We start from the raw sequence: 13,346 nt of genomic DNA on the forward strand, positions 1-13,346 counted from the left end.
AACATTTTATTTATTTCTCCATTAACCATTTCCAGTAATTTTTTTATTTATTCAATAACAAATATGGAAAACGTTTCCCCCAATTTTTATCATTTTTTAAGGTTTATTTGACTCTTGTATTCGGATTCTACTTTGAATTTCATATTTGCCCATATCACTTGCTTGTGATTACCAAAGCTTGACAAGGGCATTTTCGTTGCTGAAATTTCCATGGGCCTCCCAAGATGACGCGTCGTCAACGTGTCTAGAATCGCTGCTGTCAAAATCCGAATGGATCAATCCGACGAGCCAAATAAAACGAGCGCGTGTGGAAGCAACGCGTGAATCGTGCGAGGCCTCGGACAGCCACGTGCTAAGAGGTGGAATCCCAATCTATTAAGACACGTCGTTGAGACGCCATCTTTGACCAATTAAAACCTAACAGCCGGGCAGCGTCGTTTTCCCGATATAAATAACAGCAAACGAAGGTTCACCTAACCCAACGGCGTCTATCGACTTCTCCTCCGGCGACACGACTCGAATCGAAGCCCGAGCGATGGAGATCTCCCGCGCCGTGCTCCGTGGAACCTCGGTCGTTCCCGGCGTTCTTCCGATTCACGATTCCCTGTCCGGATCCGTCCCCACTGGTGCCCCCTCCATGGCGGGCTTCGCTAAGAGGGTTAGGTCTTCGGGTCGAATTATGGGGCTGTCAGCGTCGTTCTCCGACGCGGGACACCTAAAGTACTACTCCCCCCCGGTTCGATGCGGTGGGGGAAAGTGCAAGGAGGAGAAGAAGAAGGCAAAGCTGGTGAAGGGGCTGTCAAAGGATCTCGCCGCGCTATGCTCGATGGGCATCGGGGTCGGCACGAACCAAGGGCTCGCTGGGGAAGTCAAGGGGAAGACGTTCACGGTGATTCTTCGATTAATTATGAATAAAAATATTTTCTTAAAATCTCGATCCAACGTTTCTTCTATGTTCCGAAGATTTGAAAAAAAAAATTGTCTGATGTGATTTTGTTTGATCAAAATCAGGAAGTAGCAGAAATTTTGATGGAAGAACTGAAGCAGCTGAGATCACAAGAGAAAGAGATGAAAAGAAAGAAAAAGGAAAAGAAGGCAGCCATGAAGGCTGCGATGAAGAAAGACTGCAATGAATCATCCACAAGCTCTTCTTCCTCTGAATCCAGCGACAGCGATTGCGACGGTGAGATTGTCAATATGAACGGCCTCAAAAATTCTGTTGTTGTTCACGAAACCGAGACCGGAAGCCTATCGATTGCCCCTTCTGTGCCGCCTAAATCAGCGGAAGAAACAGAGCATCACAACCCTCAAAAGTCGCTTCAAGAGAGCGGTAACTGCAGCTTTGTTGCACCAATTGGCGGTTGCAATAGCTTGAAGAGCATCGCGACTGAGATGGCGGTGAACAAGATCGAAGTTTGCATGGGGGGCAAGTGCAAGAGATCCGGGGCGTTGGAGCTAATGGAGGAATTCAACAAAAAGATTGGGAGCGAGGGTGCAGTTGTGGGGTGCAAATGCATGGGCAAGTGCAAGGAAGGGCCAAATGTGCGAGTCTTGAACCATTCTGATGAAGCCATTGCTCCGAAGAGGAATTCTCTCTGCATTGGTGTTGGATTAGAAGATGTCGGCGCGATCGTTGCCAATTTCTTCGCGGAGAAGGACGCAAGTCTGGTTGCAGCTTAAGAGTTTGGAATGGTATCATTGTAGATAACAGAGATCTCTTTAATTAGTATGATACAAGCCACTTCTTTTTATCTTTCTTTTCTCGTAGTTTGAACGTGTACCTCTTACAATGGCGCTTGGCCATTGTTTAGGATAATACAAAATGCAATCTTTATTTTTAAATTCGTGATCGTGTATGCCATTCACAACTTAACGGAGAGACAAGGAATGGTGACCCAGGAAGCAAATTGAAATATGAAGAATGAAAAACGTAGGGATGTTCTCAAGAGTCTGAAAGACATCGTATAAACAGATAAATCACTGGCAGCAAAAATAGGAACACATAAATTGCAAGAACAACACAAAACTTTACACTTTTTCCAGGACTAGGGTTAAAACAAGCTGGTCACGAAGCAATTCGAGAAAATCGAACTGGAAACTTAAGTCGAATTCACTTGCCGATGCCAAATATAAGCGAGAACATGCCCTGAAGTTTGACACAAACTTATCGGAAGAAGAGGATTTATTTATGTACATAACCACTACTTCAATGTGGTTGCCCCTCTGCTCTTCTACAAATTGTGTCCAAAGAGTATATATTTGGTGTTCTGTACATGTGTGTCACTTCCAATCTATATCTTTGTCAATCGAATCTATATCCCTAGTAATGTTGTTTCTCCCTGTGTCGTCCATGGAGCCATTACTGTGCCAGTCCAACAATCATTACAACTCAAATGGCTGCCAACTCATTGAAGCTTCTGTCAAATGGAACTCGATCTGCAACCTCTGGTGAAGTGCTGTGTTGGTCTCGATCCCTTTCTTTTCCAGCTCCAACTCCTCCTGCAATGGTATAGCAGCTAAAAATCTATTTATGTACTCTTTGCAACAGTCTCTCCCTCTACAGATTATCTCTTCATTGTCTTCAGTCCCCTTGTTCTCTTCACAACACCGGTACATCTCTGTTGTATCGTCGAATCTTAAAATATAAGCTTGCTGACATCCTTCATGTAGTCTCTCTCCCAGTGTGTCCATGATGTAGTATGCATCTGTTTCCAACTTGAGGATGAAGAAATGATCGTTCCAACTCACAATGTAGACCTTACTATCTGTTCCGATGTCATTTACTATCTCAGCCCAAACGTCATTGAATGACATTAAGCCATGCAAAGATTTGAAACTCTCTGGTTGAAAGAATCCTATGAAGGATTTGTCATGCAAAATGGATATCGGCCTTGTTTTTGCTTCCAGTATGGTCTCGAGATCGAAGTGCTTGTTCGGAAATTGTTCAATGTACGACTTGTTGTTGCATAACTTTTGCCACTCCGATGAACCTTCTCTAATAAGTGCATCAAACTCTGATCTTGTTGGAGTATTCAGTTCGTTTTTGTGGAGGGCATTTGCAATCACTGCGACGATTGCTGTGCAAGCACTCTCTCCTCCAGCAGTTGGATCTCTCTGATCGATGGAAGCGAAGAATGTCTGAGCTTTGAGTTTTGTTTGCTTGTCCCTGCTCATAAACTCTTCACTTGTCCATCTACCAATGGGATCAATATCTTCTTGACTAGATACCTTCAACGATGCTTCCTGTTCACAATGAAGTACAATTATATTAACGATCCAAGCCTAGGACAAGAAGATTTGTGAATTAGGTTTTAGGAAAGGTTTGCTTACTTTGATGTTATCAGAGAAAAACAGTTCCTGAGATAAGGAAGTTCTTTTGTTTTCTCCCTCAAGGTCCCTATATGAAACACTACTTTTAATCTTCTTACGCCAGCTGAACCATCCCTTTGAAGTCGATTCTGACTCTGGGCTTGTTCTTCCGCTGCTGCTAGCAGTGTGATTCTGATTACTCTCGACTGCCAATATATCATCATCATCATCCGTATTTCCTCGGTCAGAGCTTCCTGAATTGGATCTCTCAATTTGTCTCTCCGTTCGTTCCATTTTTGTTTTTTCTGCATTGACTGATGCGCTCCGTGTTACGCTGTCAGGACTCACCTCTATGAAAATGACAGTAACCTGCAACACTGACAATCAGCTAAAGAAAACTCACAATACAGGCAAATCCTAATAGAAGTTCTTCAGGTATTTGATTCAAAAATCGAATACTGGAAATGCTAATTTGCAGTGTGAGAGACGTCAGAAAGATAGAGACGCAATGTTAGCTCATATTTAAGTATTAATACATAGAAGCCCGAGTCGATATCAGAGATGGAGCATAAAGGACAATGTTAAAACTAAAATCTAGTTGTTTTAAGGATGGAACTATTGAAGCCAAAGTAGAATGTTACAGTTTCCCTAGTGGCACGCTAAAGGGAATATAAAATTGACTTCCTCCAAACTATTATGGTGTTGAAGCTACGAAAACAATATAGTTAGTCTCCATCGAATACATAAAGGTAGGGAAAGAATCTCACATAAAGCATCCCATAGCTTGACAAGCTGTCCGTTTTTAAGATGATGGGAAGTTGCTTCTTCAGTTCCTTCTTCCCTGCTGCCCTTTCACCTGTTTCATGGGATAAGGATTCCCTAACCCATTCTACTAGGTTTGCCGTTGCTGTCCCGATTCTTTCAAGTTCCTTGGCCTTAACTCCATCATCACTATTTCCCTGAAGAAGCAAACTTAGACATTGAGAAACATACTGATAGGAATGTGACAAACAAAACTGATTGGCACTTGACAAAGAAAATACTTCAACCAAAGGAATATATTCACAATTCATCGAATTTCTGCAAGAATGTTTTACTTGTCTAGTTATTAGGAAAACAAAAACTAAGAACTATGTCAGGCAAAGTGAGGGCCTCAAAATCAGACAAGCAGCTTCAAGAAATGTCGGATAATTTCACAGCCCCGTCTACCAAGAAGACCGATTGCCCGATGGTGGTGCTGTCAATCTTCAAATTATTCATCAATTGGCATAATAATTACATGCAAAATGAACAGGTTTCTCTCCTAACTATTTCAAAAGTTTCACATTGGAACGAAATGCAAGATTGACTCTGATAACCAAATTGATAATTGTAGAAAACGAATTAGATGCGAACTAAATCAAACCAATGGTCAAAGATAACCATTGACTTTCCTTGTTCACGACACACACGTAAATGCACAAATTCACGATTATCAAAATCATGTTTAATTGCATAGAAATTCGAATTAATAAAGATAATAATAATAATAACTCACATATAGGACGGAAAAGGAGACATTCCACGCTCTACCAGAATCGAACCCGACGATCGGCCCGGCTACCAGATCGGATTCACGAAACCGGCACACATTCTCGAACCGGCTCGCCTCGTCATCGTCGCCCCAACGAGCGGCAGCGAACTCTAATCCCGCCTCCACCATCCTTCTCGACGTGATCCCTCTTTCCGCCCTCTTCCTTCCCACGAGAAAGGAGAGCGCGCCGACGACCACGGGCAGCCGCCGCCTCCACTCGAACTCAACCGCCGCCGCCGCACCTGCCCCCGGGAGGGCAGGGGGCAAGCCCTCGACGGCCTCCACGCTCACGGCAACCTTGAACTTTCGCCGCCGCCGCATCTTTTCCTGCGACAGCGAGGAGAATCTCATCATCGTCTTCACCGTCATACCGCGATCAAGTCAATCAAATTGCCTCGACCAATCCCGCTGCTAGTTCGTCCTCAAATTTCTCAGCCCCGATCCGGCTGAGCCAGCGAACGAGAGCAAATAGTACCTTGCTGCAGTTCTATTAATGGAATCAACAGCCTGGAGGAGACGGAGGCCTTTTCCTTCCGCAGTGGGAGATGCCACGTCACACGAGGTAGGCAGTTTCCTCCCACGTGAGCTGCTCATGCGCGACGCGTTTGCGTGCGCTTCTTCCGTCGTACGGCTACTCGCCTTGTGATTGGTTGCCGAAGTGCCAACGCCCGCGAACTAAATCGGAATCTCATGTTTCGAACCAACGCTCTAAATTTAAAAATTGGTGTATATTTTCAACCAAAATGGACCAAATAATATTGACACGGTTTGACTCGGGCCCCTCGCGGACCGCGTTCGGCCGAGTCAATTCGTGGGGTCGCTACGTAGCTGTGTCGCCTCGTGCCCGACCAAGTCGCGATCCAGGCGCAGATTCGGTTCAATAATTATTGTTTCAGATCGGACAGGTGAAAGTTGGTCAAAGCACTGGGACGAAAAATAATGGCATACTTTTTAGAATGAGAAAAAGGAAAATAGAATTTGTGCTACTTCAACGCCAAGTATAGTGAATGAAAGACGCAATTTAAAAATCACACAATTGCCGTCACGATTCCTCAACCTGTTTTTTCCTTCTACACTATGTAAAATTCGACAAAATGTATTTTTTTCAGTATGTAAAATTCGACAACATGTATTTTTTTAGTGATGAACTAAAAAATAGCTTAACTTCAATTTTTCTATTACAATTGGATTAAATAACCTTGGTTTTTAAAAAATATAATAAGTACTTTATACCCGACTTTTTTAAGGGGAAAAAAGAAACATTGTCGAGTGATGCCTTGGAATGGAAGGAACTGGCAAAGAATTCCGGATGTTAAAAGAGTTTTGATCAAATTATTATTTTTTAATTAAGGTATTCAAACATTCAAATTGATTAATCTTGAAGATCACCAAAATTTTCTAATGGTTATCTGGTAAATTTGAGAAGCATAGATGGATTGATAATCTGACATAACAAGTGATTCAAACAGTGTGTTAACTATTTTTTTGAACTTTTGTTGTTTAGACTCTTTTTTTAATCTTGTAAAAGAAGATACCTTTTTCTAGCTAAAAATGATATTCCAATCTCTAGGGGAAGCTAAAGGGATGATGGCGAGAGGAATTGAGAAAGTCAAGTTTAAATTTCAGAATTTCATAAACTAGAAATGCTTTTTCTTTTGCTATGACGCGCTACGTGGAATTAGAAAATATTTGGGAGAGCTTTTGCTTCTTTAAAAAGTAGTTCTTATATATATAGATTACTTTAAAGTTAGTGAAAATTTGAAGTATAAAATGTTTAGAAATAGGAGTCAAAAGCTAATACAAAGAAAAATTGAAGTGTTTGATGGATAATTACTTCCAATCTTAATTTTTAGTTACATGATAATAATATTCTTAAAATATATAAATTAATCTTTTTTAATTATCTAAATATAATTTTAATACATTTTTATTTATATAATTATTATTATATTTTAAATATTGTATCAAAATTATTTTTTATAATGAAATATATATATAATTAATAAAAATAAAATTTTAAAATGATAAAATGTATATAAATACACAAAAATATGTATAAAAAATTCTAAAAATACAAATTATATAAAAAATATGAAATATTATTTTAAAAAATAAAATATCGTAAAAGTGTGGTGGTAATTATATAAAATGATAAATTTATCGGTAAATTATCTTAAAATTCTCAATTACAATTTTAACTTTGCATGTAGTCTCCATGTCCAAAAAAATTTATTTCCGTTCCCTACATGCAAAGTTTTATTTGCTTCAATTTCCTCATGCAAACATCATTACCTAATTGTCTCTCGTATTTTTTAGATATAAAAAATCTAAAAATGAGTATAATTTCTTTTAAATTTAGCACTTTAAACTAGAATCAAATATAATTTTTATCAAATTGAGCATTTTTTCCCGCTTAATATAATTTCTCCTAAATTCAACACCATTTAAAGAGAATTTAACATATTTTTCATCCAATTTAGCACTATTTAAAGAGAATCTAGTATATTTTTCATTCAATTGAGGTGAATAAGGAATCATGCACAATTTTATAGAAAAATATACTAAATTCTAATTTAAAGTACTGAATTTAAGAAGAATTATACTTATTTTTAGATTTTTTATATCTAAAAAATATAAGGGGTAATCAGATAAATTTGTATCCATTATATTTGGTTAGTGAGTGAAAATAAAGTTTTTTGGATATAGGAATTGCATGTTGAAATTGTGATTAAGAATTTTAAGATAATTTTTCCTATAAAAAATGTGGTGGCAACTATATAAAATGATAAATTTACTAAGGACATAAATGTCAAATTTTAATTTTAGACCATAATACAAAAAAAAACAGAAGCATGAATAAAACATTAAATTCTTGTTTTTAGGTTTTGAGTAAAACATTAAATTCTTGTTTTCAAGTTTTGAGTAAAAGTTACAGAAGCTAAAACACATTTAACCCCCATGTGTTTTTTTATCCCATAGCATTTTGCCCCTTGTGTTTAAAAAATAACATTTAACCCCCTTTGAATAAAAGTCAAATGTGAGAAATCTGATAAAAAATAATTATTCCCTTGTTTTTTAACCATTTTTCAATAATGACTTTAAGAGGAAAAATCATACTGAATTGACTATTATATCCTTTGGTATAAATCCTCATGAAATTTATACATGCAATAGTATAAACAACAGAAAAACAACAACTCTGAAAGAGATAACCAGTCAAAAACTCATTTTACCACCCTCATCAAACAAAAAAAAGTCAGAATTTTAAATTAATAAATCAAAATCAAATGAAGATGAAACAAAGTTAAATTAAAAATTTTCTCCTCATCATCAAATGTGACATACAATGAAGTAGGAGTGATTTTGGTTAATCACATTTAAATTTTCGTAATTTTTTGGTTTGGTGAGCGTGATGGAATGAGTTTTCACTAGTTATCCCTTTTAGAATTGTTGTTTTTCTATTGTTTATGCAATTGCATATATGAATTTTATGAGAATTTTTATCGAATGATATAATGGTCAATTTGTGTTTTTTTCCTCTTGAGATTATTATAAAAAAATAATAAAAAAGATAATGGCACAATTGTCTTTTATTTATTGTATACCATATTTGATGATGAGGGGGAGATTTTTAATAATAAATTTTATTTCATTTTCATTTGATTTTGGTTCATCAATTTAGAATTTTTGCTCTTTTTTTCCAATTGGTGAGGATAATGGAATGAGTTTAACTAGTTATCTCTTTTAGAGTTAATTTTCTGTTGTTTATACTGATACATATATGAATTTTGTGAGGATTTTTCTCTAAGAATATAATAGTCAATTTAATATGTTTTTCCCACTTGAGGTTATTATTGGAAAATAATAAAAAAAAAAGGCCACAATTGTCTTTTACAAGATTTCTTACATTTAACTTTTGATTAAATGGGGTTAAATATTATTTTTTAAACATAGGGAGGCAAAATGCTAATAAAAAAACATAGAAGCGTTAAAGGTATTTTAGCCTAATTGATAATACTTAACACCTTGGATTTGAAATAAACTTGAAATGCTACAAAAAAAAAATATATATTTATTTTAGTTTCTGTTACACTTAGAGTATTCATATTAGTATTAATATATGAGTGTTATAATATCTAAATAGTATTACAAATTAATATGGACGGATATTATAATATCTATACATTAACTGTATTCAATTATTTGAACACTTTAACCGTATTCAATTCTTTGAACATAGTTAATGAATAAATTTTATATAAAAAAAATTAAAAATTAAGAAAATAAATTTTTAGCTATAAAAAGTAAAAAAAAAAATAGTGAGATCTCTAAATAGTTAATATTAAAATGAATACGAGTATATATTAATAAAATAGATATATTAATAAAATAGTTATATGACATACTATTTGACAGCCAAAACTGGCAACGTATATTAATCTATCAATACACATGTCCTAACCTATTTTTCCCCTTTTTAGTTTCATAAAATCTATTATATATTTTTTAGAATGCGGATGAAAGAGAAAATAAAGATCCCATAAAAAAAATCTAATAAACTGGAATGAAAAAGAGATTTGAAAGAGAGATTTTTTTTAAAAAAAAACTTTTTAGACAGTTACCTTTAAAGCTTAACCAACAGTGAATTGTCTACTGTGAGTCCAAAACCACCTCTCCGGATATTCCAAATATTTCGAATGACATAATAAAATTTCAGCCAAATTTTATTAAAAGAACCAACTCAAATATCCAAATAAAACATTCTATACCTTGGGCCGAATTGAACACTTGCTCATGCCAGCCCACTCCGTAGGCCTTCGGTCCACTTTATTAAGTTGAAAAACAAAAACCAACAAAACAGTTACAAATGGAATACAAATGAATTCATTAGAAGGAAAAAAAGCACATTTACATCCGTTGAGATTTTTTTGATCCGTAATTTGTAGATCAGGAGATCCTTAATTTAGATGGACTCCATTTATAAATAAATGAGATTCATCTAAATCAAAAATCTAAAAAATAGATCATTTTTTGATCCATAAATTACGGATTATCAATCCTCCAATTACATCTCCACATAATGTTACAGCGACCTAATACTTTCTCAATTTATCAAATATTTAATACTCGATGTTGAAATTTAATAAATTAATAGATAAATATTTTTTTAATATACGATTGATCAAAAAAACGTTGAATTGATAAGTGTCCACCGTAAACCCTTTTTAACTTTTCAATTTAACTCGATGATAGCAGAAAATTTTCATGGGCCCATCTCAGCATTAATTGATATAATTTAAATATCTTATGTCAATTAATAATGCACATTCACGGGATGAGCAGGAACTAATTGTTTTTTTTTTAATAATAATAATAATAATAATAATAATAATAAACACCATGTCGTCATTCTTGCTCAACAACCTTCTTAGGTAGTCGACTAATTTATGATGCTCACGGAGAGGGGGCACGGGACACGCTTGTGGACCAGTCGCCGTAATATAGTGGCGACATGGTTAAACACCCAACCAACGGCCCTGATGCTGCCACGTAGTCTATGGCAGGCGTCGAAGAACACGTGGACGATATTAATGATCCCGCAGCCGAGACACGACGGAAGCTTGTCCAACTTCTCTTTTTGCCGGATGACGACATTCACGATTTATTTCAAGAGAATGGCAACATGTTCTTCGCCTGGTTCTGCTCCCTAGCTCTCTACGACGGTTCTACATATGTCCATCGTTTTCTCGTCGCCAGTCTCAAAATTTGTAGATAAAGATTCCCGATGTCTTTCTTCGAGGTATGCATAATATCGAGTGAGAAATTATCGCTTTCTTTGGGGAAATTGGAAAATTAAATTAGGGTTTATTACAGGATTCCGATTCTTTTCGCCACCTCACCCGATTCCGCCAGCGGTTGCAATTTTATTGGGGTAAAAAAGCATTACTTTTTTCAATTTGTATTATAAAGTTGAGATCTTGATCAGCGCTCAAGTGGCTGATAAATTCATGGTGGTGAAGATGAGATGTCCGCGTCGATAGCGACGACTAATTGCGCCGCCGCTGAGGAGGCAGATGGATGCAGGGACGATTACGCGGCTCTACGGCTGAAGATGGTGGCTTTCACGGTGATTCTTCTTGCCGGCGCAGTGGGCGTGGCAATCCCCCTGATCGGCCGTCGGGTGCGAACCGACAGCGGCGTCTTCGTCTTCGTGAAGGCGTTCGCTGCCGGCGTCATCCTCGCGACAGGGTTCGTGCACATGCTCGACGCCGCTGAGTCGTCCTTCTCGAACCCCTGCCTCGAGCACACCCCCTGGCAGGCCTTCCCCTTCGCCGGCTTCGTCGCCATGGTGGCGGCGCTGGCCACCCTCGTCGTCGACTTCGTGAGCACCCAGTATTACGAGCGGAAGCACCTCGTGGAGGCGTCGCCATCCTCTTCAGGGATCGCCGTCCACCCAGCAGCGCCAGAAGTAGAGCCGACGACGGGGAACGAGAAAGACCCAATGCACATCATCGGATTGCACGCCCACGCGGCGGAGCACCGCCACAGCCACGCGCGTGCTAACGGCAACGCGGTACCCGCCCACTACTATGGCGGCGACAACGACGAGGAGAACCAGGGCGGCTCGTCCCACGTACGGCACGTGGTGGTATCCCAGGTATGCGTTTATGATTATTCCCCAAAACCCCACGAACGAAGCTTGCAATGGGCATAATAATAAAGTCTGGCACTGTTACGTTGATGTGTAGATATTGGAGCTGGGGATCGTGTCGCACTCGGTAATCATTGGACTGTCTCTGGGCGTGTCGCAGAACCCCTGCACCATCCGGCCGCTGGTGGCGGCGCTCTCCTTCCACCAGTTCTTCGAGGGATTCGCACTGGGCGGATGCATTTCCCAAGCGAAGTTCAGGAACGCGGCAGCGGCAGTGATGGCTGGGTTCTTCGCGGCGACGACGCCACTGGGGATCGCCGTGGGGGCGGGCGTGGCGTCTTGGTACAACGCCAACAGCCCGGCGGCGCTAGTGGTGGAGGGGCTTCTGGACTCGATGTCGGCGGGAATTCTGATCTACATGGCCCTGGTGGATCTGATAGCCGCCGATTTCTTGAGCCAGACTGCAAGATGCAACGTGCGGCATCAGGTGGTGTCATACCTAGCGCTCTTCGTTGGCGCCGCCGCCATGTCAGGCCTCGCAATCTGGGCTTGAAGGATTTATATCACTTACTACGCGCATGCCTCTCGATTCTGCTTTCCAACTCCAGTTTTAAGATTCAGTCGTTGAAATTGTCATTACTTCATTCAGTCTTTGTGGAGAAAAGCTTGATGCTTGCTCTCATGGTTAGTGTGTGTAAAATGTAACACTCTGTCGCATATCGACGAAGCATTTTATTTTTAAATTTTATATTTTTTATAATTTAAGTGTTCATATCCTTACAGACTGGAGCATACTTTTTTTTCTCCAAATTAAGTGCTCGCGTACATTTGTTGATGATTGATCCGCAATGCTCTAGCAATCCACTTGAACGAATCCACTTGAACGCTTTATCGTTGCACGGGAGGCTGGACGAAACACTCTTTTGCAGTACAAGGCATCTCAATCTTTTTTCCGGGGCCTTTCAGAACTTTCCTGATTGAGATGCCTCACTGAAACTGAAGACAGAGAATAAGAAGCTGGGTTCGATTTTTCCAACCCAGCTTATGTCACATCCGACAGAGAGAGTCAAAAAACTCCGTTGTGGATGCCTAAAATTCTTGAGACTTCGTTTAACACAGCAATAAGGGTCACATAAGATTTTCTGTCTAAATTTTAAAATTGGATTTACTATTTTATTAAATTTAGATATTTATTTATTTTATAAGGGTCGCATAAGATTTTCTGTGTAAATTTTAAAATTGGGTTTACAATTTTATTAAATTTAGATATTTATTTTTTCTATAAATAAATTTAGAATTTAAGTAAATAATTTAGAATTTAAGTAGATATGGAGGAGACCTTCCAAACATTAAGAAGATACGGAGTCAAACTTAATCCTCAGAAGTACCTGTTCGGAGCAAAAGGCAGGCGCTTCCTAGGTTACATCGTGACCGAGCGGGGCATAGAGGCGAACCCCAGCAAGATAAAGGCATTACATGACATGCCGCCTCCCAAAAATCTTCGAGAGGTACAGCGTCTCATGGGTCGGATGACGGCGCTGTCAAGATTTATCTCTAAGACCGCCGACCGGAGCCTACCGTTCTTCAAAATTCTACGTAAAGCTACTAAGTTTCAATGGGACGAGGAGTGCGATCGGGCGTTCGAGGAACTGAAGACTTACCTGAATTCCTTACCCGTATTGGCAAAACCAGTCGTAGGTGAGCCACTCCGCATTTATTTATCTTCTACTGAGCATGCTGTGGGCTCAACATTAGTAAGGCCGAACGGAGAAGAACAGTCTGTGTACTTTTTAAGCCATATCTTAAAGGATG

At 38.8% G+C, this 13,346-nt stretch overlaps 3 protein-coding genes across 3 annotated transcripts; 2 read left to right on the forward strand and 1 right to left on the reverse strand.

Moving 5' to 3' along the window:
- The first annotated feature begins 452 nt into the window (after positions 1 to 452).
- LOC122012629 (diacylglycerol O-acyltransferase 3-like) lies at positions 453 to 1,842 on the forward strand. Its single transcript, XM_042569234.1, has 2 exons — positions 453 to 889; positions 1,012 to 1,842. The coding sequence occupies exons 1-2, from the start codon at positions 536 to 538 to the stop codon at positions 1,678 to 1,680; spliced, it is 1,023 nt and encodes a 340-aa protein (XP_042425168.1). The 5' UTR covers positions 453 to 535; the 3' UTR covers positions 1,681 to 1,842.
- A 322-nt stretch (positions 1,843 to 2,164) lies between these two features.
- On the reverse strand, positions 2,165 to 5,375 carry LOC122012628. The gene is made up of 4 exons (XM_042569233.1): positions 4,847 to 5,375; positions 4,077 to 4,268; positions 3,331 to 3,678; positions 2,165 to 3,243 (listed from the first exon to the last, which is right to left on the reverse strand). Exons 1-4 carry the CDS (start codon positions 5,249 to 5,251, stop codon positions 2,383 to 2,385), a joined length of 1,806 nt encoding a protein of 601 aa, XP_042425167.1. The 5' UTR covers positions 5,252 to 5,375; the 3' UTR covers positions 2,165 to 2,382.
- A 5,160-nt stretch (positions 5,376 to 10,535) lies between these two features.
- On the forward strand, positions 10,536 to 12,294 carry LOC122012632 (zinc transporter 10-like). Its single transcript, XM_042569235.1, has 4 exons — positions 10,536 to 10,682; positions 10,757 to 10,814; positions 10,903 to 11,540; positions 11,632 to 12,294. Exons 1-4 carry the CDS (start codon positions 10,668 to 10,670, stop codon positions 12,085 to 12,087), a joined length of 1,167 nt encoding a protein of 388 aa, XP_042425169.1. The 5' UTR covers positions 10,536 to 10,667; the 3' UTR covers positions 12,088 to 12,294.
- Positions 12,295 to 13,346: the final 1,052 nt, after the last annotated feature.

Source organism: Zingiber officinale, chromosome 8A, assembly GCF_018446385.1.
Source record: "Zingiber officinale cultivar Zhangliang chromosome 8A, Zo_v1.1, whole genome shotgun sequence".
NCBI classification, from domain to species: Eukaryota; Viridiplantae; Streptophyta; class Magnoliopsida; order Zingiberales; family Zingiberaceae; genus Zingiber; species Zingiber officinale.

Coding starts and splice junctions, on each gene's coding strand:
- LOC122012629 (XM_042569234.1), top strand. CDS start 536: ATGGAGATCTCCCGCGCCGTGCTCCGTGGAACCTCGGTCGTTCCCGGC. Junction 890..1,011: donor TCAAGGGGAAGACGTTCACG/GTGATTCTTCGA, acceptor GATCAAAATCAG/GAAGTAGCAGAAATTTTGAT.
- LOC122012628 (XM_042569233.1), bottom strand. CDS start 5,251: ATGACGGTGAAGACGATGATGAGATTCTCCTCGCTGTCGCAGGAAAAG. Junction 4,269..4,846: donor TCTCCTTTTCCGTCCTATAT/GTGAGTTATTAT, acceptor TTGCTTCTTCAG/GGAAATAGTGATGATGGAGT. Junction 3,679..4,076: donor CAAGCTATGGGATGCTTTAT/GTGAGATTCTTT, acceptor TCAGTGTTGCAG/GTTACTGTCATTTTCATAGA.
- LOC122012632 (XM_042569235.1), top strand. Junction 10,815..10,902: donor GCGGTTGCAATTTTATTGGG/GTAAAAAAGCAT, acceptor ATGGTGGTGAAG/ATGAGATGTCCGCGTCGATA. Junction 11,541..11,631: donor GGCACGTGGTGGTATCCCAG/GTATGCGTTTAT, acceptor GTTGATGTGTAG/ATATTGGAGCTGGGGATCGT.